The sequence below is a fragment of the Micromonas commoda genome, chromosome 12 (assembly GCF_000090985.2).
Source record: "Micromonas commoda chromosome 12, complete sequence".
In the NCBI taxonomy this organism is placed as follows: domain Eukaryota; kingdom Viridiplantae; phylum Chlorophyta; class Mamiellophyceae; order Mamiellales; family Mamiellaceae; genus Micromonas; species Micromonas commoda.
This window is the reverse complement of record NC_013049.1, coordinates 410,410-435,763: the sequence shown is the minus strand read 5'-3', so window position 1 is coordinate 435,763 and position 25,354 is coordinate 410,410. Positions and strand designations below refer to the sequence as shown.

Below are 25,354 nucleotides of genomic sequence, written 5' to 3'. Positions count from 1 at the left end.
TAAGGTGGTCCATTTCCGTCGCGGCAGGTTCGCGAAATTCGGCATTGTCAATTCGCGTCCAGCCGACAAGATGCCGAAGGAATTCACCGGTTGGGATAACAACTCCACCAACGCCCGCCCGGGCTTCTCCCGTGCGGTCGGCAGGAGCCTCGTGCCCGGCCGCTCCGGCTCCGGTGAGCGCCCGCGCGCATCCCCGGGGATCCCGCCCCGATTATCACCAAATAATTGTGAAACGCAATTACGAGTCTTCGCGCGCGACCGCCCAACCCGTGTCGCACCGTTCTGACCTCCGATATCCCCCGCGTTCGACTTCGCAGACTACCCCAAGTACACATTCGAGGGCGCCGTCGAGATTACGTCGCAGCGCAACACTCGCGGCACCCTGCAGTACTGGGAAGGCGTCAAGGCTGGTACCGAAGACCCAGAGGCGAATTTCCGGATTGCGAAGGAGACCCGCGCGAGGCAGCGCTCCTCCGCCGTCGGAGCCGCGCTCAAGTTCCCCCCCGAGATCCTCGGCGACGTTTACGGCGATCCCGTCGAGGCAAAGAAGCGCGCGCAGCTCCAGCGCGCGCTCTCTCACGACCAACGCGCGGCCCTCCAGAAGGAGCTCCTGGACGGCTGGGCGCAGGTGGCTGGCGACGACAAAGCGATGAAGTCAGCCTTTTCGGCGATGAAGGAACCCTCCGAAGCCGCCCCGCCGGCTCCCGACACCCCGGTCAAGGTGGACCTGGTCGTCACCGAGTCACCGACCAAGGACGAACCCGCCAACGCCCCGCCCCCCTCCGCGTTCAAGCGTTCCATGCCCACCGTGCCTTACTCGCAGTGCTACACCGACGTGGTGTCCTACGGAGGGGTGAAGAACGAGGCGTTCACCTCCATCAGCGCGTGAAGGAGCCACCCGACTCGGGGGCAACTTCATGGCGAAAAGGGACGGGGAACATTTAAGGTGTACATAGGGAAACGACGATGACGCGCCGGGTGCCGTTCGTCGCGCCGCGAGACGTGATATGATATCGTATTAAACGCACTCACTCGTCAGTCCGCCCCCGTCGCGGTTGACGCCCCCGTCTCTGGCGCTTCCAATCCCCGCTCCCGTAACTCCCTCACCATCGCGTCGTTGTGCTCCCGGGTCTCTTTGGCCACCGCGAGCTTCCGCCTGGCCTCGAACTGGCTGTACGCGAGCTGCCTCTTCGCGTCGTCCACCGATACCTCCGATACCTCCGTGGTTGCGTCAGTGGCAGTTGCGTCGGGGGCGGCGACTGACGCGGTTGCGTTTGACGGGTTCACCAGCACGCCCTCGTTGAACCCCGCGGCGCTCTCGCGCGTCTCCGGCGCCGGCGGGGTTATGCCGTGCTCCACGAAGCATCGCAGCAGCGCGCGTTTGCGAGCCATCTCCACGTCGTACGCGGCGCCAATCGTCGCGGCCACCCGCTCGCTCTGCTCCAGCCGCTCGAGGGTCTCGGCGAGGTCCATCTTATCGAACCTGTCGGTGTCCTCCTTCGCCATCTGCTTCAGACGCTTGATCACCTCGGCGACGTTGTTGCGGTCGTACCCGGCGCGCGTGGTCTTGTCCACCTTGAGGTCGCCGGAAGCCTTCTTGGCCTCCCGGATCTTCTGTTTCTGCCCCATCGATGCCGCGCAGTCGTTCGACGCGACGGATGAATGAAAAGTGTCGGCGGAGGGCGGGTTTTCCGGGGCGCCGCTGGTCGGTTATGGTGGGGGCGCGGCGGAGGGTTCACGCGGCGCTTGAAGGCGTCCTCCGGGACGGACCTACTATCGACGAAGGAGTCGCGACGCGCTTGAAGGTCGCGCGGCCGGCACTGCGGCGCGGGGAGGAGTGCCCCAGCGCCACGGCCCACGAGCAAACGTCCGCTAACCTCGTCCACGGCCACGTCAGCTCGTGAAACACACGACGATGTGAAGCCAGTCTCCGACGCGCCAAAGGCGGAGGGCGATAGACCTCCGGACGACCATGTTCGCCACGAATCGAATCGAGCGAGCTATCACGACGTCGCCGCGCGTCTCGTCCCCCGCGAAGCGTCGGTCCGCGTCCCGTCGAGCGCCACCCGTCTCGAACGCTATCCCGACGGACGAGATGCGAACCCATCGATCGAGAGTCGGCGCGGGTGTCGCGGCGGCCGCGGCTTCCCTCGCGCTCGCCGCGCTGAACCCCCACGCCGCGCTCGCCGTGGGTCCGGTTTCCGTCCCCTTCGATGACGTGCGGTACGAGGAGGTGCCGTGCGAGAAGGGCACGATGAGCTCGGTGGGCGGAGCCGTCAACGTCCGCGCCGGCGTGACGTGCGTCAAGTTCACCGCGCGCGCCACCAACCCGTCCGCAAAGTGGTTGAACAACGCGGACGTGTACGGTCGCGTGTACGACGACACCGGCAGCGCGGTAACGGACGTCGCGGAGAACAACAGGATCGCGTACGTCGACGTCGTCCCGGCTGGCACCGGCGACGTGACCTTCGTGCTGACGATGGGCAAAAATCAATTCGACGCGGGCCCGTTGCACTGGCAGGGACTAAAGGCCAGCGGGTTCGCGGGCAAGATCCTGCCCGGCCAGACGGGGGCGACGGGGTTGCTCGGGGAGAACGAGTGCGACCTGGCGCCGGACCCGGCGGAGTGCGAGGAGGAGCGAGCCCTGATGGCCAACATCCGATGAGAGAGAGCGGGCGTCTGTACTTGTAATCCATCTTTTTTTGCCAAAACTTGCCAAAACTTCGCGGCCGAACAGCCCTCCCCGCACTTGCCATGAACAAGGGCGGCGGCGAGAAGGCTCGCGCCGAGAAGGCGGCCCGGGAAGGTGGCGGCCGCGGGGGGCGCGGGGGGCGGTCCCGGGGCGGCGCGACGGTCAAGAAGGGCGCGCCTCGAGTTCCCACAGCCCCGGCGCCGGGAGCAAAGATACAGATCCTCAACGCGAGGATACGAGTCGAGGGGGAGCCGCCGCCTCTGCCCCCGAAACGCGCCGATCCCGCGCGCGGCGCCGGCTCGGACGGCGTCGGAAAGGGAGGTCCTAACAGCCTCAAGGGATGGCGCGGGTTTTCCGGCGGCGGCTACGGCGTCGACGGCCTCGGCATCGTGCCCGGCGCCGCGAACGCGCAGGCGACGAGATCCGCGCAGGGACCCGCCGAGCTCCTGCACATGACGGACGACGCGCAGGACTCCGTGGCCGACCTACTGCGCGAGCTGCGCCCCGTGGACGCGCCCGCGGAGGATTCTCGCGCGGCCGCCGAGGAGGAGCGGCTGCGGGCGGTGCAGCGAGCCAGCCTCGCCGCGCCCGATCGGGTCACCGCGAGAGCGGCGGGGATGCGCATCGAAACCCAAGACGTCCAAATGGTCGGCAGGGCCGCGCTGCTCGCCCCTTCCGACAGCGTGCTCGATCAGCTCGCGGCGCAGGAGGCGCACGCGGTGACGCAGTCGGAGGAGGCGCGGCGCGCGGGCGCGAGGCGCGCGGCGAGGGAACGCGCGGAGCGAGAGCGAAAGGCGCGGGAGAGACGGCTGACGGAGCGACTCGTCGAGAAGGGATTCGGCGAAGCGCGCGCGACCGAGGCGCTCGCGCACTGCCCCGAGGACGAGGCGGACTTTGCCCCTGCGGCCGAGGGGGAGACACGCAACACCCGCGCGTCACAGAGACGGGCGATCGACGCGAGGCTTGGGGAGGCGATGGACTGGCTCTGCCTCAACGTCCCGAGGGACGAGATGCCGGAGGCGTTTCTCAAACTCTCAGAGCGGGACCCCGTCGAGGCGGCGCTCCGAGCGCGAGCGGAGGCTGTCGCGGAGGCTGCGCGCGCGGCCAACGACGCCGTCGATGCCGACGACGACGACGCGCCGGACCGCGTGCAGGCGCCGGACCCTTACGTGGCGCTGCTGCAGCGCGCCATGCTGGGCCGGCTGGCGTCGATGGGATTCAGCCGAGCGGAGGCTCGCGAGGCTCTCGAAACGTCGGGTTGGGTCGAGGAGGACGCCACGTACGCGTTGCTCAGGAGCCTGCAACCCGCGAGCGTGGGGGACCTCGACGTCGGTGCGATGGACGCGGAGGAGGCCATGGGAGAGCGCGGCGAGGAGGCGATGGCGCTGGCCGCGATTCTCGAGGACGATTTCGCGGATCTCACCGGAGAGTTTCCGGATGCAGACGGGAAGATGGCGCTGGAGCGCGAGCAGCGACGCATGTGGACCGCGGAGGTGAGGACCGGGGACGACCGGTGGAAGCCCTGCGTGCTGGAGGTGCACTTCCCCCCGGGCACGCATTACCCGTTCGAGCCGCCGCTCATCTCGGTCCGAGCCCCCAACTTGCCTCCCCACATTCGCCGATCCGTCGCCGCGCAACTCGCGGCGCAGGCGGCGTCGATGACGGGCGAGGCGGTCGTGTACACCCTCGTGGCGTGGCTGCGAGAACACGTGCCCGCGATCCTCGACGAGCACGGGACGATGGACGCGGAGGCTGCGGAGAGGGCGGCGGTTTTAGCGGCTGAGGAGGAGGCGCGTAAGGAGGCGGAGGCGGCGGCGGCGGCGGGGGACGTTCGCCTCTCGGGGCACTCGAGGCTCGAGAGGACGTTCGCGCGCATCGAGGCGAGGCGGGAGGAGGAGGACAGGGAGGAGGAGGATAGGAGGCGACGGATGGCGTACTTCCGCGAGCTCATGAACGAGGAGAAGGAGAAGGCCAAAGCCGCGTCGAGGGAAGAGGTTGACGAGGTTGACGAGGTTGGCGCGAAGCCGCCGCCGGAACCCAGCGACCGAACGCCATCCTCGGACGCGGACCCACCGCCGCCGCTGCACCCACTCACCGAACCCAGCACCGAACCCAGCACTGAACCCAGCACTGAACCCAGCACTGCACTGGACGCGCAGCTCAGGCGATGGGAAGAGGCGCACGAGCGAAGGGTGGCGGCGGCCAGGGCAGACGTCGACGCCGCGGCGGCTGCATTCGCCGCGCGACGCGTCATCGCGCCAAACACCGCCGTGACCAAAACCGCGGTCTTAGCGGCGAAGGCTGCCGAGGAGAAGAGACTGGCCGACGAGGCGGAGGCGGCGAGGAGGGAGGCGGAGCTGGGAACGGCGAAGGGTCGACGCGCGGCGGCTCGGGAGAGGCTTTACGCGCGTAAGGACGCCGCGGGCGAGGACGCCGCGGGGAAGGGCGCCAAGCCCGGGCTCTCGTGGCTCACGAAACACGTCAAGAACCTCGGGTTCGGCGACGACGAGCGCGACGACGACGGGTCCAGTGCGGCGGATGACGACGAGATCGCCGCCGCCGCCGCCGACCGCCTCGCGGGCTTCGGCGGCTTGCTCAGCCGCAAGCTCCGGGACGAAGCGGATGAGGCGCTGGAGGAGGCGAATAGGAAAATCGCCAGCGCCCGCCTGGCCGCCGCGGAGAAGCGCAAAGCCGAAGACAAGAACTGGCGCGACACGCAGGCGAAGCGCGAGGACCTTCCCGCGCACGGCATGCGCCGAGAGGTGCTGGAGTGCATCGAGAACGGACGCGCGTCCGTCGTGAGCGGCGCTACCGGCTGCGGCAAGACGACGCAAGTGCCGCAGTACGTCTTTGAAAACGCGGTGCGAGCCGGCCGCGGCGGCGAGTGCTCGGTCATTATCACGCAGCCGCGCAGGCTGAGCGCCATCGCCGTCGCCGAGCGCGTCGCGCAGGAGCGGTGCGAGCGCATAGGCGACACCGTGGGGTACAGCATCAGGCTTGAATCGCGGCAGAGCTCCAACACCAGGCTCCTCTTCTGCACGACGGGGATCCTCCTCAGGCGGCTTCAGTCGGACCCCGACCTTCGCGGGGTGTCGCACGTCATCGTCGACGAGGTGCACGAGCGCGATTTGCTCAGCGATTTCCTCCTCGTCATTCTCCGCAGGCTCGCGGCGCGGCGTGAGGACTTCAGGCTCGTCGCCATGTCCGCCACCGTCAACGCGGAGCTGTTTAAGGGTTACTTTGAGCGGGTGGTGCCCGGGGAGTGCGGCTGCGTCGAGATCCCCGGCCGAACCTTCCCGGTCGCCGAGTACCGACTGGAGGACGCCATCGAGGCCACCGGGTACGTGTGCGAGCCCGACAGCGAGTTCGCGCTCGGCGCAGACGGTAAACCTCAGGGCGGCGGGGGCGGCGGTCGCACTTTCAATCCCCTTTCGGGGGGTGGCGCGAGAAGGAGCAAAGCCATGGCCGCCGTCTACGACTCCCTCGCCAGGACCGCGGAGATGGGCGACATCACCGAGGAGACCAGGGCGATGTACCCCGGGTACAGCGATAACACCCTGCGATGTTTACAGACGGTGGACGAGGAGAAGATAAACATGGAGCTCATAGAGATGCTGGTGCAGCTCATCGCGGATGAGTACGAGGATGGCGCGATTTTGATCTTCCTCCCGGGCATGGCCGAGATCAGAGGCTTGCACGAGCGTCTCGCGTCTTCGCTGGACGACGTGGAAAAGCGATTCATACTGATTCCACTGCACTCCACCCTGTCCTCCGAGGAGCAGCGCCTGACGTTCAGCAAACCCCTGCCCGGGGTTCGTAAGGTTGTCATGGCCACGAACATCGCGGAGACGTCCATCACCATCGACGACGTCGTATTCGTCATCGACAGCGGCCGCGTGAGGGAGACCCAGTACGACCCAACATCGCGAATGTCGTCCCTGGTCACCGCGTGGTGCAGCCGCGCGAGCAGTAGGCAGCGTAGGGGCCGCGCCGGTCGCGTCCGCGAGGGGTACTGCTTCCACCTCTACTCGAGCGCCCGGGAGTCGAAACTCGCCGATTTCACGACGCCCGAGATTCTTCGAACCCCGCTGGACGCGCTGTGCCTGCAGATCAAGATCCTTCGACTCGGAGACGTCAGGGAGTTTCTGGCGCAGGCCATCGAGCCCCCGCCCGAGGGTGCCATCGCGTCCGCGCTCAGATCACTCGCGGAACTGGACGCCATCGACGCGAGCGACGAGCTCACGCCGCTGGGCCACCACCTCGCCGAGCTGCCAGTGGACGCGAGGCTGGGCAAGATGATGCTCTACGGCGCCATGTTCTCGTGCCTAGACCCCGTGCTGACCATCGCCGCGGGCGTCGGGTTCAGGTCGCCCTTCGTCTCCCCGATGGACAAGCGGGACGAGGCTGACGAGGCGAAGAGGAAGATCGCGGGTGCCGGCGCCACCTCGGACCACCTGACGCTGGTCAGGGCGTACGCGGGATGGATCCGCGCCAAGGCTCGCGGGCGGGGTTTCGAGCGGGACTTTCTCGCAAAGACGTTCCTGTCCGCGCAGACGCTGCGGCAGATCAGCGAGATGCGGCAGCAGTACGTGGAGCTCTTGGACCAGATCGGGTTTCTTCGCTCGGGAACCGGTTTGCTCGGGGGTAAGAAGGACGAGGACGACGGGTCAAAGGGGGAGAGCCAACAACGCGACGCGGACGCGGGGAGCACACTCGACGCGTCCGCCGCGCCGTTCGTTCCGAGACCCGAGCAAACGCCCCGAGGAGGAAACGCGAGGGGTGTCAAGAGAGGAGGCGGGTTTAAAGCGTCGGCGGAGCGAGCGTTGGCAGCGGCGAGCGTCAACGCCGGAAACGAACCCCTCGTGCGCGCGGTGATTTGCGCGGGACTCTTTCCCAACGTCGCCGTGGTGGAGAGCGTCGGCGGGTCGGCCGGGAGCAAACCGGGTCCGCAAGCGAGCAAGACGCGCGTCCGCACCAAGGGCGACGGCGACGCGTATTTGCATCCCACTTCGGTGGTGTTTGGTTTGTCCAAGTTTGAGCACAGGTTTCTGCTGTTCCACGAGAAGGTCAAGACGGCGAAGGTGTACATAAGGGACGCCACGATGATCGGGCCGTACCCGCTGCTGCTGTTCGGAGGCAAGGTGGCCGTGGACCACGGTCGGTCGCAAGCCACGTGCGACGGATGGATCAGGTTCAGGGCCGCGCCGAGGGTGGCTGTGTTGTTCAAAGCCTTGAGGAAGGAGCTCGACGGGCTGCTGATGCAGAAGATTGCGACGCCCGAGCTGAACATGGCGAAAAAATCGGGCGACTTGGTGAGGACCATCGTCGAGCTGCTGGACACGGAGTCGGAGGTGGCGGCGGAGGCGAGGAGGGCGATGAGGGACGCGGAGGCCGCGGCGACGCGCGACGATAAGGAGGTGTGAGTGAAAAACCTCAGCCGTAGTTATTAGAAGTACACGCGTCGCTAACCATCCTACGGGACCAACGCGGGCAACAGTCGCGTATCTATGAACGCGGCCACGTCCCGATCCACCTCGTCCCTCGCGACGTCGATCTCCCCCCTGGGACACAGTCGCACCCCGCCTAGCTGCTCCATGACCTTATCCGCGAGTTGACCCGCCTGGTTACAGTCCGCCGCGGTGTTCTGCTTACTCCTGTACATGGCTCGCTCGGGCATGGCATCCGTGTCACCGACGGCCAGCACCGCGTACGCGACCCGGGTCGTTTTGTCGTCCCTCGCGATGTGCATACAGCGCACCCAGTCCGTTCGTTGCTCCCTGTTGGTCCTCGCGCTCGTCATCGTGTCCCTCAGGAAGGTGATCCCTCCTCCAACCGCTTCCTCCATCTCGCCAGTCTCCATCACCAGTAGGAACACTTCGTCGACGGTTTTTGGATCTGGACCCTCCCACCCGGGTTCTGGCAGCACCGCTATTGTAGCCGCGTCTAACATATCGCGCTGATCCACGGTCTCGATGCCGTACTCCTGGTACTTGGCAATATCGCCGAGCTTCACGTGTTGGAACACGCTCTGATCCTTCATGCGACCAACGACGACGTCAGCCACCTGCAGGGGGAAAGGGCGATGTTATTATTGGTGGGCACCCTTCGGGGCGGATGACGTGTGCCCAGGTTCAAGCCGCGGGATCGAGGTGTTGGGCTAGACTCGCGAATCGCGCACCTCTTTGGCGATGGGGCCGCCATACAGCACCGTGATCGTCCTACTGTTGTCGATATCATCGTCGCGCATGTCGCGTCGATGTGCGCCCCACACTTTTGCCAACTTTTCGTCGGGACCGGAAAAACACTTTTACCCTCGCCAGGTCGGAGCGAGGTCCTCGGGGTGCCATGGCCGCGCTTACGCTGGGCCGTGAGGTCCAGGTCCGCGCACGGATCAAATCCATGTGAGTGTTCACCCCGACCGTATCCGCGATACCGCGTCCCCCGCTCGCGACACCGGTGACACCCGACTGATCCGCCCTACCCCCTTCCTTCCCCTTTAGATACAACAAGCGGCAGATGGACTTCAACGAGCTGCGCGAGTACAACGATTACCTCGAGCAGGTGGAGGACATCATCTTCAACCTATGCGAGGGCATCGATGTCAAGGCGACGGAGGCCAAGGTGGATGCCTACAGGAAGGAGAACGCGGGCGAGATCGCGAGGCTGAACAAACGGAACGAAGAGGAAGACAGGCGGATCGCGGAGGCGAAGGGGAGCGAGTGGGCGCCACGGAGGATGTCGCTGGACGGCTCGGACGTGGGCGACACGCCAGGTCCCACGGGCGGCGCCGGAGGGTTCGGTGGCATGTTCGGTCACACGCCGGGCACGGGCGGCGGCGGCGGCGGCGGGCCGCCCAGGCCGGTGATGGCGGTGCCCAAGCCCACGGCCATGCCGCAGAGCGGGGGCAAGGCGGCTCACGGCGCGTGGGACCACGGCCTGGATCAGTCGGCGGAGGGACGGGCGAAACGGGAGGCGGCGATCGCAAAGGCGTGTGGGGTGGACATGCACGCCCTGGGGATGGCGAGGGCGAGGCAGGAGGCTCTCCAGAGCATCTTCTGCTGAGAAACGCCAACGGGTAGAAACGTAGGACATAGGCGCGCGAAGGTCACGGACTGAATGGAAAATAAACATTCGAATTACATGAGCGCGAGCGGCGCGGGCCGTCTTCCTCCGCGTCGCCTCTTCTCCTCCTGTCCGCGGTCATCTTCCTCGCGTTCTTCAAAGAGGCTGGCAACTGTTTGTGTCAGGTGTTGCGTTGAAAAATAAATTCATCAGCGCACCATCCCGCGGCCCGCTGTTCAGCGAGTCGGGGGAAGGTGCGAGCTGCTCCAGCCGCCCGGGCCCTTCTTGTCATCCGCAGCCTTGGAGGCGGCGGGAATGAACTTGGGCATCGCGGTGGGCTTGGGCATGGCGACGGGCGCGGCGGCCTTGCCGGTTGCGGTGGGGGGCTTCTGGATGTCGACGGCGTCCTCGGCTGTCTTCACCACGGCGTTGGCGCCGGGGGGAGGGACGGAGGGCGCGGTGGCCTTGGCGGGCGCGGCGGGGGGAAGCTTGTCGCCCGGGAGGGGGATCTTCCTCGCCTTGGGCACGGCGGGCACGGCGTTGGACTTGACGGGAGCGGGCGCCTTCACCGGCTCGGGCTCCTCCTCCTCCTCCTTCTCCTCCTCAAACGCCGCCGCAGCCTCCGTCGCCTGCTCGGCAGCCTCGAGCCAGTTGGCCTGTCTCGCCCGCGCGTTCTCGTCGACGGCGCGCTCCGCGGTCTCCTTCCTGGCACGGAGCATGGCGATGGTGGCGCTGCCCCCCTGCCTCGCGTAGGGCTTCGCCTTCTCAGCCTTGGCCTTCTCAGCCTCGATGGCGTCGTACTTGGGCGACCACTTGATGGCGGAAGCCTTGAGCTTCTCCGCCGCCACGTCGCGATCGGCGGCGGGCTCGCCCACGAGCACCCGGGTCACGCCGGCGGCCCACTTGCTGAACACGCTGGAGGAGGAAGATTCCTCCGCCGCGGCGGCGGCTATTTTGGCTTGCGCCTCGGGGGCATCCTTCATCTTGGAAAGGACGGCAATCACCTTGCGGTCAGCCTCCCAGGAAGCCTTGAACTCCGCGATGACCTCCTGCGCCTCGGAGAGCTCGGCCTCGAGCTCCTTCACCCGCTCCTCGAGGGACTCGCTCTTGCCCGTGTTCACGTCCATGTCAACCTTGGCCGCCGCCGCCTCCTTCTCAGCCGCCTGCGCGCGCTTCTCAGCCGTCGCCTGAACCTCCAGCGCCACGGAGAGCTCCTTCTTGAGCGTCTTGATCATCATCTCGTTCGTCTTGTGCGCCGCGAGGACCTCGCCAGCCTTACCGGAGATCTTCTTCTCGGTCGCGAGCTCCTCGGAGGTGGCGGCGAGCTTCTCCTTGAGGCCCTTGCACTGCTTGTTGCTAACCTCCAGCGCCCGGACGAGCTCGCCGAGCTTGGCCCTCAGTTGCTTCTCCGCGGAGGAGGACGCGCCGTCGGTCTCGACGGAGAGTTTAGCCTTGAGCAGCTCCTCCTCGTGCTCCTTCTTGATCGCCTTGAGCTGCGCGGCGTGGAGAGCCTCAATCTTCGCGAGGCGCTCGTCCACGGCGGCGCCGGTGACATACTTGGGCTGGAAGTCCTCGATGTTCGCAACCTCCCCCGCGACTTCGTCGACGAGCTCCGGGATGTCGCTCTTGATGGACGCGGCGGTGGGGCTTCTCGGGACGGGGGAAGCGGGAGGGGTGGGAGTCACGGCGACGGGCTTCGCGGGCTCGGTGGACCTCTTCGCCGCGAGGATCTCCTCCTCCTTGGCCAGTTCCATCTCGATGAGACGCTTGGCCTCAGCCTTGATTTGCGTGGGGTTCTCGACGCCGGGCTCGATGAAGAGGGCATCGACCTTCTTCTGGGCATCCTTCTTGGCCTTGGCCTTGGCCTCGAGGTCGGCAGCCTTGGCCTTGACGCCGTAGGTGGACTTGGCGACGTCGGCGGGGACGTGGCCCATGCGGAGCTCGTCGCCGAGCACCGTGGCCGACTTCTTGGCGTCAGCCTCGCGCTTGGCGGCGGCAGCCTTGAGCGCAGCCTGCGCCGCGCGCATCTCAGCCTCGGCAGCCTTGAGCTCAGCCTCGGCGGCAGCCTTGGCGGCGCTGAGCGCCCTCGCCTTGGAGGTATCCGGGGCGGCGGCGCCCGCCGGCTTGAAAACCGGCTTAGCTTCGGACGATTGCGCCGCGGGGGCGGGGGCGGGGGCGGGGGGCGCGGGAACCGGGGGCGGGGGAGGCACCACGGCGGTGGCCGCGGCGGCGACGCGCTTGGCGAGCTCGGCATCCTCCTCCTCCTCCTCCTCCTCGAGGGCCTTCATCTGTTCCTGGAGCTTCTTCATTTGCGCCTCAGCCTCCGCCTTGAGCCGGAGCTTCTCCGCCTTTTTCGCATCCCCGGGGGCGGGCGCGGCGGCGGCGGCGGCGGCGGCGGCGACGGGGGGCGGGGGCATGGCCGGGCCGGGCGCGGAGATGGCGGACGCCGCGGCGACGCGCGCGGCGAGGGCGGTCGCCTCCGCGTCGATCTCCTCCTGGGCCTTCTCGTCGGAGTAGTACTCGGGCTCCTTGGAGATGGCGAGCGCCTTCTTGAGCATCTCGAGCTCCTCCTTGGACGGGGAGTGCATGGGGGAGTCCTCGCCGAACTCGGTATCGAGCTGGTACCTGCGGCGGACGTCGTTGAGGTTACCGCCCGCGAGCATCTCGAGCTTCAGGTCGATGAGCGCCGCCTGATACTCGCGCGCCTGCCACTCCCTGCTGGTGTCCTCGGGCTTGCCGGCCTCCTCCCATCGCACGTACGAGCGGATCTCGACGAGCTTCTGGGGGATGGCGATGGACCCGAGGAGATCCGCGGGGACAACCTTGAGGATGCGACGCTCGACGGCCGCGGTGGCCTCGGCGTGGAGGCGAGCCTCGTAGTCCTCGTTGCTCTCCGCGGGGCCCTGCGCGGCGCGCACGACGGGGAAGCGGGCTCGCGTCAGGCGCCTGGGTGGGGCGAAGGTTGCGACCCCACGGACGGAGGGGACGAACGAGCCCCTGCGGAGCGCGGCGTTCGTCTGCATCGCGCCGAGCGACGCGGCCGCGGCGTTAGCGACCATATCGCTTGGGTACGTGTGTGGATACGAGCTAGTGCGACGGCTTTGGCGCGCTAGCTGCTATGGTTGACCCGCGTCCGAAGGGCGGAATTTGAATTCCTCGTGACAGTTTGAATTTTCAGAGAAAAAAAAAGTGGCAACGGCAAGGGCAGTCCAGTTGGGCGCACGTGATTGGCTGATGAGAGGCGAAGGTGTCTGACTTCGCACGCTGCTCCCGATGGACCAAACAAGAAACACGGGAGCCCCCGTTCGCAGCGCACCGGAGATGGCGCGGTCGTGTCGCGAGGCGTCGCGGATGCTTCGCCGGGCGCTCGCGTCGCGGTCGAGCGAGGCGGCGATCATCTCAACGCGCGTCTCGCTTCCTCGCGGCTCGATTCCTCCGCCCCCTACGTCGTCGTCGTCGTCGTCGTCGTCGTCGCGCGAGGGCCGCCGCCCGCGCTTCTTCTCGACGACGACGACCTCCGCCGAACGTCCCGTCGACGACGACGAGTGGGAGACGGTCGTGGGTCTCGAGCTGCACGTGCAGATAGGGGCGAAGACCAAGCTGTTCTCCGGGTGTGTTCGCGCGTCCCTCGACGAACCGTCCAGGACCCTGGCGACCTCGCCGCGGCCCCGAACCCCGCCCGGACGCGATGACGACGCATTTATTTTCCGGCACCCGAAACCTAACAACGCGCCTCCCACCCCCCGTTCCCGCCCGTCCCACCCAGGGCCGAGAGACTGTACGGCGCCGAGGCGAACGCCAACGTCGCCCCGTTCGATGCGGCGCTCCCCGGATCCCTTCCCGCCGTGAACGCGCGCGCCGTGGAGCTCGCCGCGAGGCTCGGGTTCGCTCTCGGCGCCGACGTCCAATCGCGGAGCTCGTTCGACAGGAAGCACTACCACTACCCCGACCTGCCCCACGGGTACCAGATCACGCAGCAGCGATCGCCCATCGCGCTGGGCGGATCCCTGGACGTGTTCGTTCGGGACGGCGTTAGCGGGTCAAATAGCGGGTCAAAGGACGGGTCAAAAAGGAGGACGCTGCGAGTAGAGCGGCTGCAGCTGGAGATGGACACGGGGAAGAGCTCCAAGGCCAAGAGTTCAACGCTGGTGGACCTCAACCGCGCCGGGTCGACGCTCGTCGAGATCGTCACCGCGCCGGACCTGAGGGGCGCGGAGGAAGCTTCGGCGGCCGCGGAGACGTTCCAGAAAGTCGTCAGGTTCCTCGGCGTGGGGGACGCCAACATGGAGGAAGGGTCGATGCGAGTCGACGTCAACGTGTCGCACCGAACGAGAGACGGCGCCGTCGCCGGGGAGAGGTGCGAGGTTAAAAACTTAAACTCCTTTCGGTCCATCGCGCGCGCGGTGGCGCACGAGCGAACGCGGCAGATCGCGCTGCTCAAACGCGGGCAGCGCGTGAGGCGTCAGACCCGATCCTTCGACCCAGCCACCGGCGCCACCGCCGTGCTGCGAGACAAGGAGGCGCTCCTCGACTACAGGTTCGCGCCTGAACCCGATTTGCCCCCCGTGGTGATCGAACCCGCGGCGTTACGAGCCATCAAAGCGGCCGTTCCCGAGCTGCCATCCACCGCCGCGGCGAGGCTGACAAACACGGCAGGTTTAGCGCCCAAACTGGCCCAAACGATCGCGTCCAAACCGTCGACGGTGGCGTACTTTGACGCGTGCGCCGAAGCGGCTGACGCGTGGTCGACTCGAAACGGGACGGTTACGGTTGACAAACAAGACGTCGCCAACTGGGTCACCGGCGTGCTCGTGGGCGCGGTGAAGAGGGCGGGGGTGACGCATAAAGGTGGAGCGGGTGGTGAGCCGCTCCGCGGTTTGCCCGAGAGCGCCGGCGCGGCGAGGGTCGGCGAGCTTCTCGCCCGCGTGGCGGCGTCGACGTCGATGGATTCAGGAGTTAATTCATCGACGGTAACGTCTCCGGTGGGCGCCGGCATCACCGCGAGGATGGCTAAGTCGGTCCTCGCGGCTATGGTCTCGGGGGACTCCAGGCCGATCCCGGAGATCGCGACGGAGCTCTTTGGCGGAGACGGGGAGGACGGGGACGGCGGGGACGGCGGGGACGGGGTGGGGGCCGGCGAGGACGGCGAGGCGTTGGAGGCTACGTGCGCCGCGGTCGTCGCGTCTATGCCCGAGCAGCTCGCGGCGTACCGGGGCGGTCGGACCCGGGCGATGGGTTCGTTCGTGGGCGAGGTGATGAAGCGGACGAAAGGGAGGGCGGACCCGCGTCGCGCCGCGGAGATCATCAAGACCCTGGTGGACCAGTAAGTTAGCGACGGCTGCGCTCGAAACGGAGAAAAAGTCCAAAAAAACGTGCTCAAATTTCCCGCGCCCATGGCCGACTTTTCCCATTCCCGAAACGACACCAGACGCGTCAGCGCCCCCGCCGACCCTGAATGTCGAAGCCTGCGGCGCGATGGGAGGGCCGCAACGTGACGAAGGATCAGGTGCGCGCTCGAGTCTGGGGCGCGCTCGAATCCTCCGGAGCCGCGGTCGGCTCTCCGTGGTCCGCCATACCCAACTATAAAGGCGCGGATGACGCTGCTCGCATCCTCGCCGGGCTCCCGGAGTTTCGGGAGGCGCAGGTGGTCAAGTCGAACCCTGACCCCGCTCAGGGCCCGTTCCGGCTCGCCGCCCTGCGCGCGGGGAAGAAGCTCTACACTCCGGTGCCAGAGCTCGTGCAGGACACCCCGTTCGTCCTGCTGGACCCCGAGGTGCTCGCACACAACGGCGTCGCATTCGAGGAGGTTGAAAACGCGAGCGGTTTCCTGCAGCACGGGTTGCGCGTGGAGTTCCGCGACATTGAGCCGATCGACTTTTTCGTCGTCGGCTGCGTCGCCGTGACGAGGGCTGGAGGAAGGACCGGCAAGGGCGCGGGGTTCGCCGACCTCGAGCTCGGAATCATGCGCCACTACGGCTCCGTCACCCCCACCACGCCCATCGCCACCACCGTCCACGACCTCCAAGTCGTCGACGACGGCGACGTCGTCATGGAGGCGCACGACACGCCGCTCGATTACGTCGCCACCCCCGGCGGGCTCATCACGACGAAGACGACGATGCCGCGGCCGGGAAAGCTGGACTGGAACGCGGTGCGGGAGGATCAGTACAGGGACATCCCGTTCCTGAGGAACCTTCGAGGCGAGCTCGCGGGCTACTAGCTAGCTAGATGAGGGCTCTTCAGGCTCTGGATGTCAAACATTGTAAAGTTAACATTGCAACAAGCTCAGGTTGCCGCCTGCTTGATGGTGCCGTACGCGAGGATCTTGCCCGCGCCGCCGTCGTCGCTCTGCGTGGTGAAGTCGTCCGCGCCCTGACGCACCACTATGGACCTACCCGCCACGTTGAACATGTTCTTACCGTCCCTCAGCGCGATGTACTGGTCCTTGAACGTGTCCTCGACGGCTCCCGAATCATTCGCCGTCACGTTCCCGAGGTCCCCGATGTGCCTCCACAGCAGGCACCCTTCGCCCACGAAGTGGCAGGCGCTCGCGCCGAACTTCTTGAGCGAGTTGGGTCCGCCGTGGGGCCTGTCCTGTGGGTTCCAGCTGGCTCCCGTGCACGATCCGTCGGCGCACTCCACGTTCCCGTTCTCGTGGATGTTGATGGCGTGGAGGCCCGGGGCGAGGCCCTGCAGCGACGCGGTGATCTGGACCTTCTCCTGGTTGGACTTGTCGATGAACGGCTCGAACTTGAACGAGCCCTTGACGTTGCTGCCCGTCGTGGGGGTGAGCTCGGCGATGTAAGTCGGGGTGCCCTTGGCGAAAGCCACGCCCGGAGAGGCGGCGAGGGAAAGCGCGGCGAGCGCCGCGGCAGCTCTCTGGCCGAAGTTTGCGGAAGATTCATCCGAGGAAGCCTTCGCGACGACGGACGTGGCGGGACGAGCCGCGACGCCGCGAGCGCGGGGTGCGATGACGCGCGCGTGAGCCCGGCGGGAGAGGGACGCCGAGGTGGGTGCAACGGCGAACATCGTTACTAGCGGATCCTCGCGGGGTGCCGAGTGCCTCCGCGTATCTCGGTCTTATCCTTTATTGACGTGGTGACTACGACTGGGCGATGTTGCGAAGTCTCTCGGGCGAGCAAGGTTCGGTTGGATTCTTATCGGTGGTTATGAAAGAATGGTCCGCTCCCTCGTCATCAAAACCCCTTGAAGTCGTACTTGAAGAGCCAGTCGTAGTCCCTTCCCATCTTCCCCTGGAAATACTTCTCCTCCTTCTTGAGATCCTGAGGCCTGGACCACTCCCCGCGGGGTGTCTTGACGCACTCCTCTTTTTTGTAGTAGAACCCGTCCCAGGTTTTGACGTACCCGCCAGCCTCAAACCCGGCCCTCATGCGCTGGAACATGTCGTACGCGAGCCGTCCCTCGACGCCGTTGACGCTATCCAACACACACTTGAGATCGATGAGCTCATCCGGCAGGGAGAGGTCGCCGCGCCAGAGCCTGGGCACCAATTTCTCGTCGTCGGTCAGCTCAAAGTTTGGCTCGCCAGATGGGGACCACCTCGCGTCGATTTCCAAGAGCTCCTCCCTGTACCTGTTCAGCTGCCTGCGCTCGCGGTCCGTGAGGCCGTCCTTGCCGACGAACTTCTGGTGCGCCTGCTTTCGCTGGTAGGTGCCGCCCTCCTTGGACCGCCACTGCATTTCTCTCTTAAGCTTGTACTTCTCGAGCTCCTCCTCCGTCATGTTCGCAAACTTCTCATCCTCTGCAGACTTGATCACGGTGCTACCCTGAGAATCAACCAGTTCGGTCGCGCCGGACTTGGCGCGCTCCATTTTGGCCTCGAGATTGGGGATGAGCGTCGTCTTGAGCAACTCCTCACGCTCCTTGTCCGCCTCCCTGGTCGCCTCGATCATCTGCTTGGCGAGCCAATCGGGATCCTCCGCAAGGTTCTCCTTAATCGCCTGTACGCCCCACGGCTCGTTCGGGATGAGCCGTCCGCGCTCCACCGGGGGCTTGTTCATGTAGGTGTAGTCACCGAGGGTGAGGTCCTCGTACCGCTTGCCCGGCCTGGGCAGGCCCTCGTTCCTGTCCCGGAGGTTCTCGGGCTCCAGGGCAACCTGCGGGTAATAGTTATCAACCGCGTACTTCATCTTCGCCGCCTTGTCCGCTTGCGCGCGCGTGCCCTCCTTCGCCTCATCCGCCTCGGACTTGAGCACCTTACAGGGGGTATCGGGCCCTCTCCTGGGGAAGTCGCTCCGCGGGGGGTTCGCCGCGATGATCTCTTCGAGCCTCTCGCCGGATAAAACATCGTTGGCAATGAGCTCGTCAAAGGCGACGTCCATCGCGTCTCTGTGCGCCTCGATGATAGCCTTGGCGTTGGACATCGCCTCGTTGAGGATCTGCAAAATCTTGCGCTCGGCGTACTGGTAGTGGTCGAAGTCCGCCTGTCGCCCGTACCCGTGAAGCTTACGGTTGTAGTCGTGCCTGCTCATCTCTCCGGTGCTGGACACCCTGGACTTGCGCGTCTGGATCGTCCTGTCGGGGCTCCAGAGCGTGTCTGGATCGTACGTGTACGTGGTGAGCATGTCCGGCGCGCCGAGGCCATAGTTGACGACGACGTTGCGGGTGAGATCGTTGGCGTCCCTGATGTCCGCGAAGCTGTACTCGGTGATGTCGTTCCCGTAGTAAACCTCCTCGGCGGCTCGGCCCGCCATCAACACCTGCACGCGCTCGAGGAGACGAGCGCGGGTGGGGAACATGTAATCCTCGTCCCTCTTTCGGTTGTAGGAGGTTTGCGTCGGGTCTCGGCCGCGTGGGATGATGCTGACGCGCTCGACAGCCTCGATGAGACCGGTGCTCTTGTAGAGAACCGTCGCGACCACGGCGTGGCCGAGCTCGTGGCGGGTGAGGCGGTGCACCGTCTCGTCATCCTTGTCGAACAGCGGTTGCCTGAGACCGTTCGTCACCCTGTCCACAGCCTCCATCACGTCCACGGTCTCGATGATGTCGGACCCGCGGCGGACGGAGATGGCGGCCGCCTCGTTGCAGATGTTCGCGAGCTCAGCGCCGGAGAGACCCGGAAGGTTCTTAGCGAATTGGAGGGTGTCAATCTCGGGGTCCACGTTTCGCTTGGCGAGGTGAATCTGGAGAATCTTGGCGCGCGCGTCGAGGCCGGGCTGGGGCACGGTCACCTTGCGATCGAACCTACCGGGTCGCATGAGCGCGGGGTCCAGCAGATCCGCGCGGTTGGTCGCGCCCACAAAAACCACGCCCGTGTCGGGCGTGAAGCCGTCCATCTCCGTCAGCAGCTGGTTCAGCGTCTGCTCGTGCTCCTCGGTGCCCTTCGTGCCCGCCGCCGCGCGCCGCGTGCCCAGCGCGTCGATCTCGTCGACGAAGACAAGGCACGGGGCGTTCATCCGCGCGCGCTTGAACAAATCCCGGATGCGAGCCGCGCCGACGCCGACGATAATCTCGACAAACTCCGCGCCCGACATGGAGTAGAAAGGAACCTGCGCCTCGCCAGCGATCGCCTTGGCGATCAGGGTCTTGCCCACGCCGGGCCCGCCCTCCATGAGCAAACCCTTCGGGGGTTTGGCGCCCAGCCGCTTGAACTTCTCCGGGTTTTTGAGGAACGCGATGACCTCGTTGAGATCCTCGACGATGTTCTCCAAACCGCCTACATCTTCCAGCGTCACCTCAACCTGCGCGTCCTTCCTGGCGTCCGCCCTGGACTGCGCGAACTCCATCGCCTGGATGGCGTCCGTCGGGATCGAGTGCTTGCGTTTGATGCCGAGGTAGATGGACCCGGTGAGGAAGACGAAGCCCCCGATGGCTGACCCGAGGTACTGGATGGACTGCATCCTGTTCACCGCGGGTTTCTGGTGGAAGGTGTACCACACGCTCTGCTCGTCCGCGAAGTTGCGCATGGCGCGATCGATCTGCTCGCTGCACGCGTCGACCCAGTATCTTGTCCCATCCTTGAGCGTGACGACGTACCGCCTGGCGCGGGGAGTCTGGTGGCACATGTCCGGCAGCAGCTGCTTGTCCGGGAGCTGCGGGGGATCCCAAACCTGGAAGAGGGTCACGTTGCGGTCCGTGATGTCGGCGGTCATCCGCCCCGTGCCCTCCCTCTTCATCTTGCGCCACTCGGGTTCGAGCCTGTCGGGATGTCGCCCGATCATCTCGAGCGTAGCCTTCTTTTCGCCAATCTTCTCCCTGCGCATGTCTCCGATCATCGGCCCGCGCTTCGCGATGCGCTCCTTCGCCCTCTGCGAGAAGTGCCGGTAGTTGGGGTTTTGTTGGCGGAGCTGCTGCTCCCACTCCTCGTCCGTGATACCGCGGGGGCGTATGGAGCCGCGCGCGACGAGCGAGTCGCCGCGCGCCACCTCCGACTCCGCGACGTCGTCCTCGGTCCGACGCGGGCGCGCGACCCCTCCACCGGGCGCCGCGCGCCTCCAGCTCAGGGCTTTGGCGGTGGTCCGGCCGGATCCGTTGGAGACGGCGCATCCTGAAGGGGCCCGAGGGGGCGCGAGGCGCGCGCCCTGCATCGCCACCGCCGCGTGAGCCGACATCCCCGAGAACGACGGTGCGCTTGTGTCCTCGCGGTCCTGCCGCCCCTCTCGCGCGGCTCTCTCTGTGCAATCCGGATAACTCGGACCAATCTTGACCTAACGTGCGAGATCCGGATTCCAGGGTTTAATTTGTACGGAGTTTCTTGAATCAATGATCGACGGATTCCTACCGGATGTGTGTGAGGTGAGATAAAGAGTCGATTGAAATGGATTCTCACACGCGACGACGTCTCGCGTCTCGCCCCTTCGACGACAAACTCGCGCCGCGCCACCCTTTCGCCAGCGCGACCCCTCCTAGGACACCGGCAGGGTGAACGTGATCCTCTGCTTCCTCGAGCTGAAGCTCGCCCCCAGGGCCTTATCCCCGTCGATCTTCGCCGGCAACCGAATGTCCGCCGCGTACTTGCCGGGTACCCTCACGTGCAACACGCTCCTCGTGGGCGTCGGGTCGGTAAACTCCGCGTCAACCTCCCTCGCGCTCGCCACGCCGGGAAGCTCAACCTCCACCACGATGCTCCCGCGCCCGTACCCGTCCCGCCTGTCGTCGATGCTCACCCGCGGGTCCCTCTCGACCCCGTTATTCGAGACGGAGGACAGCTGCGCGGACGTCGGGTGCACGAGCGAGGAGGAGGAGGACAGCCGAGGGTGACGCCCGCCAGCTGTGTCGTCCGACCCGAGGAGCGTCGACGCGCGGACGCTCGCGGCGAGTCGGTCCACGGCGCCGCCCCCCTCCCCCCGCTCGTACGCGCCGTTCGACGCCACCGGTCGCGTCGGGCTACCGGTCGCGCTCCCGGTCCCGCTGGGGAACATCCTCCGTCGATCCCGCGCCCTCCGCTCCTCGTCCGAATCCGTCTCAAACTCCCGAGACGTCGGTCCGATGCCCCTTCGAGCCAGGTACGTCGCCCTGGCGCGGGCGATCGCGTTGGATTCGTCGCCGCCGTCGCTCCCTGACGCGTCGTCGTCCGAGTCCCTCGCGGGCGCGTTGACCTTTCCCGAGTTGGACGACGACAATCGACTCTTCATCGCCTCTTCGACGCGTGCGCTCTTCGCGGCTTCGCGTCGAGCCCGCACCCGCCGGTCCCTCGCCTCCCTCTCCGCCACGAGCCTCTCCACCCTCAGCTGCTGCGACCGCGTTCGCGAAGGCGCGCACCCGCGAACGGCGTCCCGCTCGTAGAAGAGGAGGTACGCCTTCTGCTTGAGCACCGTCGCCTCGTCCGTCTCCTCGATGCGGCCGTCGTCGCATTTGCACCATCGACCGTCGAGCAACCGGACGTAGGAGACGTAGTGGCCGCTGTGCGCGCTGCCGCCCCAGTCCAGGTGCACCACGACGCCGTACAGGGTGTACGTCGGCGGCGACTTACCCTCGTACGGCGCGTCCCTCGACATGTAAGGCGTCAGGTCCAGGGTGGCGGGGAACTCGACAAACTTGGTGATCTTGGAGAACCGGCCCATCGTGTACCGCTTGAGCGGAACCACGAGGACGTTGGGGGAAACGTGGATCTTACCCCCCTTCTCCGCGCGCACGTAGGCCCTGCACCTGGCGCACTTGTATTTGTTGCTGCCGTCCAGTATCTCCGTGTCCAGAAAGTTGGACTTGAGCGACGCCTCTATCCCCGAGGATGACTTGGCGGTGACCTCCACGGGGATGTCGATCATGGACTGGTAGTTTCTGCTCACGTGTCCGCACTGGATGCACTCCACCTGCCCGCACGTGTACCCGCCGAAGATGTGGTGCACGATCGTCGTCTCCTGTGTCCTGGCGTCGAGCTCCTTCTCCGCCTTCTCCCCCGCGAACTCCTTCAGCGCCTGGACGTGTATGCCGTCGAGCAAGCCGCGGATGTACTCGTGCGAGTCTTCCTGCCTCCCGCGGACGAAGTGCTTCGCGATGCTTCCAATGGCGTTGGTGAGCTTGCCGATGGAGAAGGACCCGCGCGGCTCCGCATCCAGCGCCTTGAGCACGTGCTTCTGGTACTCGCACGTCACGCAGAAGCCGGGGTTCTTACAGCTGTCGTGCGGGTGGGGCTCGTCCGCGAAGTGTGCGGTCAGCAGGCGCGTGTGGTAGAGGCACTGCAGCGCCGATGCCGCGAAGCAGGTGTTGCCGCTGTTGCAGAGGCCCGCGGGTAGGTCTCGCAGGCGCTTGGCATCTTCCCGGCGCGCTGCGCAGAGCTCGTGCGCGACACGCCCGTAGTCATGGACGTGCTTCAGAGGCGGGAGGAGGCCGTCCGCCTCGACGTCCTCAACCTCCGGCTCCTCGTCGGACGCCCGGTCGCGGTCCTCCCGGCCCATCTCGGGTCCGGGGGAGGCGCACCGGGTGAAGTAGCTGAGCACACTCAGGGTCCCTGGCGCGTGAGTGGGTGGCAGAGACGCCTTCGGGTGGGCGCGAGGTCCGGTGCTGCCCGGGTCGGCCCTCGGCGATGCTGCCCTCGGGGGTGCCCTCGACACTGATCTCGAATTGTAGCAATAACCCCAGTGAGTCCGTCGGTTCAAAAAATCAGACATGACAGGCGCCGACGGGACAGCCAACTGGGTCGGAGGACCCGCGCTGACCCCGCCGCTCGCGCCGACACGAACCCGACGAGGACGCATCGTTCAACTCAATCAACTCGTGAAATTAAAACTCCATGGCGTGCACCGTGGCGGTGACGAGCCTGTCCAGCGCGCTGATCTCCCTCGCCAGCCTCGGGTGCCGCCTCCCGTCTTCGCCAAGCTCCTCAAACGATCGCGCGATCCCCTCCACCAAGGTGGACACCTTGCTCTCCAGGATGGTCTTGAGCGCGGCGCGCTCGCGCGTGAACCCGTCTACCTTCTCCGAGAGCTGGTGCACCTGCTCCTTGGCGTGCGTCACCGCCTGCGCGTGCAGCTCCCGCCCCGCAGCCTCCGCCTCCGAACCGCCGTCCACCCTCAGCCGAGCGTTTTCTTCCTCCATCGTCTGAATCTTCCTGTTCTTCTCCTCCAGCCGCGACGCCATCTCCTTGCGGAACTGCTCGTACTGGAGCTCCATCAGCTTAGCCCGCCCGGCCTCGATGTTCCGCCGCCCCGCGCCGTCGCTGCCGTCGCTATCCGCGTAGTCGTCCATGTCCCGGTTGACCTCTCGCGCTCCTCCGAACCTCGACTGCGCGCCGCCGCCACCCTGCCCGATATCTCGAGCGACGGACGGCTTGCGGGGGGTGGCACCCGACCCGGCCCAGCCCCCCAACGCGTCCACGAGATCCGGGTTCCTGTGCGGCGAGTCCGCGCTCTGCTGCATCGCGGCTCGGCGCAGCGCGATGAGCTCAGCCGTCTTGGCGTCCAAGGCATCCTCCACTCGGCGGTACTCCGAATCGTACGCCTTGAGCTCCTCCTGCATGCGTATGATGGTCTCGTCTCTCTCGTTGAGCCGTGCGGTGAGGGCGATCATGATGTCGCGCTGCTTGAGCAGCACGGCCTTGTACCGGCCCACCTGCGCCCTGCCCTCCTCCGCCTCCTGCCGGTCAGCCTCCAGCTCGCGAATCTTACCCTCGTACTCAGCCTTGACGCGCTCCTGTTCCTCCCTGAGCACAGCCTTGAACTCGTCGCTGTTGCGGTCGGGGGCGACGCCGCCGCCGCCGAGGAGCTGCGACTGCATCTCGTTGATCCGTTGCTCGAGCTCGCTGCGCTCCTTCTTCTCCTTGAGGAACTCCTTGCTGCGCTGCTCGAGCTCGGTGATGGCGCGCATCTTGTCAGCCTCGGCTTTCCGCCTCTGTTCCTCAATCTGGAGAAGCGCCCTCTTGTCCACGAGGTTCTTCGTCCGCTCGTCGAGTTCCTGCCTCAGTCGCTTCAGCTCGCGCTCGTACTTTCGCAGGAGGGACTTCTGGTCGAGGTCCTCGTTGATTCGAGCGGTGTTCTTGATGTGCTTGGCTCGATTGGCAAATTTGAGCGTTGAGAGCGACTCCGTGAAGGACTCCAGCGCGGGCGAAATCATCGCCATCATCGTGGTCTTGCAGTTGCCGCCGAGGGAGTCCTCCAGGATGCGGGTGAGCTTTGAGTCGCGGTACGGGATGTGCGGGCGGCCCTTGGGCTCGGTCAAAGCCTTGATGACGTTGCCGAGCGCGCTCAGCGACTGGTTGATCTTCTTTGACTCCTCGAGCCTCGTGCCCGTCGCGCCCGACAGCCGCACGCGCTCGCTCCCCGCCAGGTCCACCAAGTTGAGCTTGCCAACCTTGAACGACTGCCGCAGCTCGGTCGCACCGGCCTCCTCGGTGAGCTTGGAATTCTCCACGATGATTATGAAAACGGCGTGCGACCGCGAGGAGAGTTCGTTCATTCGCGTCGCTCCGGTGGTTCGTTGCGACGCGCCCCTATCCATCAATCCGTAGATCTCGTCCGGGGTCCTCACCACCCACTCGGACAGGCCCTCGACGAACACGCCGCGCTTCTTATCCTCGCGGATGTGCAGGTTGACCCGCTCGGGCTTGAGAAGGTCGCTGATGACCTCGTTGTATATCTGCACGTAGGAAGCGCGGACCAGGTACTTGCTCCTGGTGCTCGTGTCCGCTTTGATGCGGTTGAAGATGTCCTCGATGGCGCGCGGGATGATACCCCGCTCGGCGCCGCGGTCGTCCCCGACCGGGGGCAGGTCGCCGGGGAGGATGCCTATGGCGGAGTTACCGTGCCTCGCCCTCGGGTCTCCCTCCATGGTGAACGTCTTGCCGGTGCCCGTCTGGCCGTAGGCGAGCATCGCGGCGTTGTACCCCGCGAGCGTTGACAGCACCGCGTCCTTGGCGCTGCGCTCGTACACGCTCTCCTGGCTGGCGTCCTGGTCGTAGACGTGATCGAAGGTGAACTGGTGCGTGTTGTAGAGGACGCCGTCGGCTCCAACCGGTCCCGATCCGCCCCGCCACGCCTCGAGGTTCTCGCTGATGGTGCACGTGCGGTGCCGCTCGTCGACGTGGACGGCGTGCTGGTACCGCTTGCCGCTGGCCACCTCGCGCTCGAGCGGCGGTCGGACGCGGATGACAACCTTGAAGTTCTCGTTCTGCCGGTCGTTCGTCGTCGCGGTCATCGTTCCCGC

At 66.2% G+C, this 25,354-nt stretch overlaps 13 protein-coding genes across 13 annotated transcripts; 6 read left to right on the top strand and 7 right to left on the bottom strand.

Moving 5' to 3' along the window:
• Window positions 1-70: 70 nt before the first annotated feature.
• Window positions 71-889, top strand: MICPUN_63137 (predicted protein; the record flags this gene model as incomplete). The annotated part of the gene is made up of 2 exons (XM_002509213.1): window positions 71-173; window positions 318-889. 2 exons carry the CDS (start codon window positions 71-73, stop codon window positions 887-889), a joined length of 675 nt encoding a protein of 224 aa, XP_002509259.1.
• Window positions 890-998: 109 nt separating this feature from the next.
• On the bottom strand, window positions 999-1,823 carry MICPUN_109284 (predicted protein). The gene has a single exon (XM_002508978.1). It carries the CDS (start codon window positions 1,627-1,629, stop codon window positions 1,036-1,038), a length of 594 nt encoding a protein of 197 aa, XP_002509024.1. The 5' UTR covers window positions 1,630-1,823; the 3' UTR covers window positions 999-1,035.
• Window positions 1,824-1,972: 149 nt separating this feature from the next.
• Window positions 1,973-2,665, top strand: MICPUN_63139 (predicted protein; the record flags this gene model as incomplete). The annotated part of the gene is made up of 1 exon (XM_002509212.1): window positions 1,973-2,665. One exon carries the CDS (start codon window positions 1,973-1,975, stop codon window positions 2,663-2,665), a length of 693 nt encoding a protein of 230 aa, XP_002509258.1.
• Window positions 2,666-5,442: 2,777 nt separating this feature from the next.
• On the top strand, window positions 5,443-8,115 carry MICPUN_98164 (predicted protein; the record flags this gene model as incomplete). The annotated part of the gene is made up of 4 exons (XM_002509211.1): window positions 5,443-6,162; window positions 6,265-7,358; window positions 7,437-7,608; window positions 7,672-8,115. The coding sequence occupies 4 exons, from the start codon at window positions 5,443-5,445 to the stop codon at window positions 8,113-8,115; spliced, it is 2,430 nt and encodes an 809-aa protein (XP_002509257.1).
• Window positions 8,116-8,165: 50 nt separating this feature from the next.
• MICPUN_63141 (predicted protein) lies at window positions 8,166-8,939 on the bottom strand (the record flags this gene model as incomplete). Its single annotated transcript, XM_002508977.1, has 2 exons — window positions 8,166-8,756; window positions 8,871-8,939. 2 exons carry the CDS (start codon window positions 8,937-8,939, stop codon window positions 8,166-8,168), a joined length of 660 nt encoding a protein of 219 aa, XP_002509023.1.
• A 98-nt stretch (window positions 8,940-9,037) lies between these two features.
• Window positions 9,038-9,754, top strand: MICPUN_63142 (predicted protein; the record flags this gene model as incomplete). The annotated part of the gene is made up of 2 exons (XM_002509210.1): window positions 9,038-9,093; window positions 9,193-9,754. The coding sequence occupies 2 exons, from the start codon at window positions 9,038-9,040 to the stop codon at window positions 9,752-9,754; spliced, it is 618 nt and encodes a 205-aa protein (XP_002509256.1).
• A 236-nt stretch (window positions 9,755-9,990) lies between these two features.
• On the bottom strand, window positions 9,991-12,813 carry MICPUN_63143 (predicted protein; the record flags this gene model as incomplete). Its single annotated transcript, XM_002508976.1, has 1 exon — window positions 9,991-12,813. One exon carries the CDS (start codon window positions 12,811-12,813, stop codon window positions 9,991-9,993), a length of 2,823 nt encoding a protein of 940 aa, XP_002509022.1.
• A 292-nt stretch (window positions 12,814-13,105) lies between these two features.
• Window positions 13,106-15,081, top strand: MICPUN_87214 (predicted protein; the record flags this gene model as incomplete). Its single annotated transcript, XM_002509209.1, has 4 exons — window positions 13,106-13,365; window positions 13,521-13,793; window positions 13,830-14,709; window positions 14,905-15,081. The coding sequence occupies 4 exons, from the start codon at window positions 13,106-13,108 to the stop codon at window positions 15,079-15,081; spliced, it is 1,590 nt and encodes a 529-aa protein (XP_002509255.1).
• A 128-nt stretch (window positions 15,082-15,209) lies between these two features.
• MICPUN_63145 (predicted protein) lies at window positions 15,210-15,974 on the top strand (the record flags this gene model as incomplete). The annotated part of the gene is made up of 1 exon (XM_002509208.1): window positions 15,210-15,974. The coding sequence occupies one exon, from the start codon at window positions 15,210-15,212 to the stop codon at window positions 15,972-15,974; it is 765 nt and encodes a 254-aa protein (XP_002509254.1).
• An 80-nt stretch (window positions 15,975-16,054) lies between these two features.
• On the bottom strand, window positions 16,055-16,474 carry MICPUN_76806 (predicted protein; the record flags this gene model as incomplete). Its single annotated transcript, XM_002508975.1, has 2 exons — window positions 16,055-16,262; window positions 16,314-16,474. Coding segments are annotated over 2 exons (369 nt in total), but the record flags the coding sequence as incomplete, so codon positions are not given.
• Window positions 16,475-18,351: 1,877 nt separating this feature from the next.
• MICPUN_87320 (predicted protein) lies at window positions 18,352-19,614 on the bottom strand (the record flags this gene model as incomplete). Its single annotated transcript, XM_002508974.1, has 1 exon — window positions 18,352-19,614. A coding segment is annotated over one exon (1,263 nt), but the record flags the coding sequence as incomplete, so codon positions are not given.
• Window positions 19,615-21,489: 1,875 nt separating this feature from the next.
• On the bottom strand, window positions 21,490-22,611 carry MICPUN_86917 (predicted protein; the record flags this gene model as incomplete). Its single annotated transcript, XM_002508973.1, has 1 exon — window positions 21,490-22,611. A coding segment is annotated over one exon (1,122 nt), but the record flags the coding sequence as incomplete, so codon positions are not given.
• A 964-nt stretch (window positions 22,612-23,575) lies between these two features.
• MICPUN_87350 (predicted protein) lies at window positions 23,576-25,345 on the bottom strand (the record flags this gene model as incomplete). Its single annotated transcript, XM_002508972.1, has 1 exon — window positions 23,576-25,345. A coding segment is annotated over one exon (1,770 nt), but the record flags the coding sequence as incomplete, so codon positions are not given.
• Window positions 25,346-25,354: the final 9 nt, after the last annotated feature.

Coding starts and splice junctions, on each gene's coding strand:
- MICPUN_109284 (XM_002508978.1), bottom strand. CDS start 1,629: ATGGGGCAGAAACAGAAGATCCGGGAGGCCAAGAAGGCTTCCGGCGAC.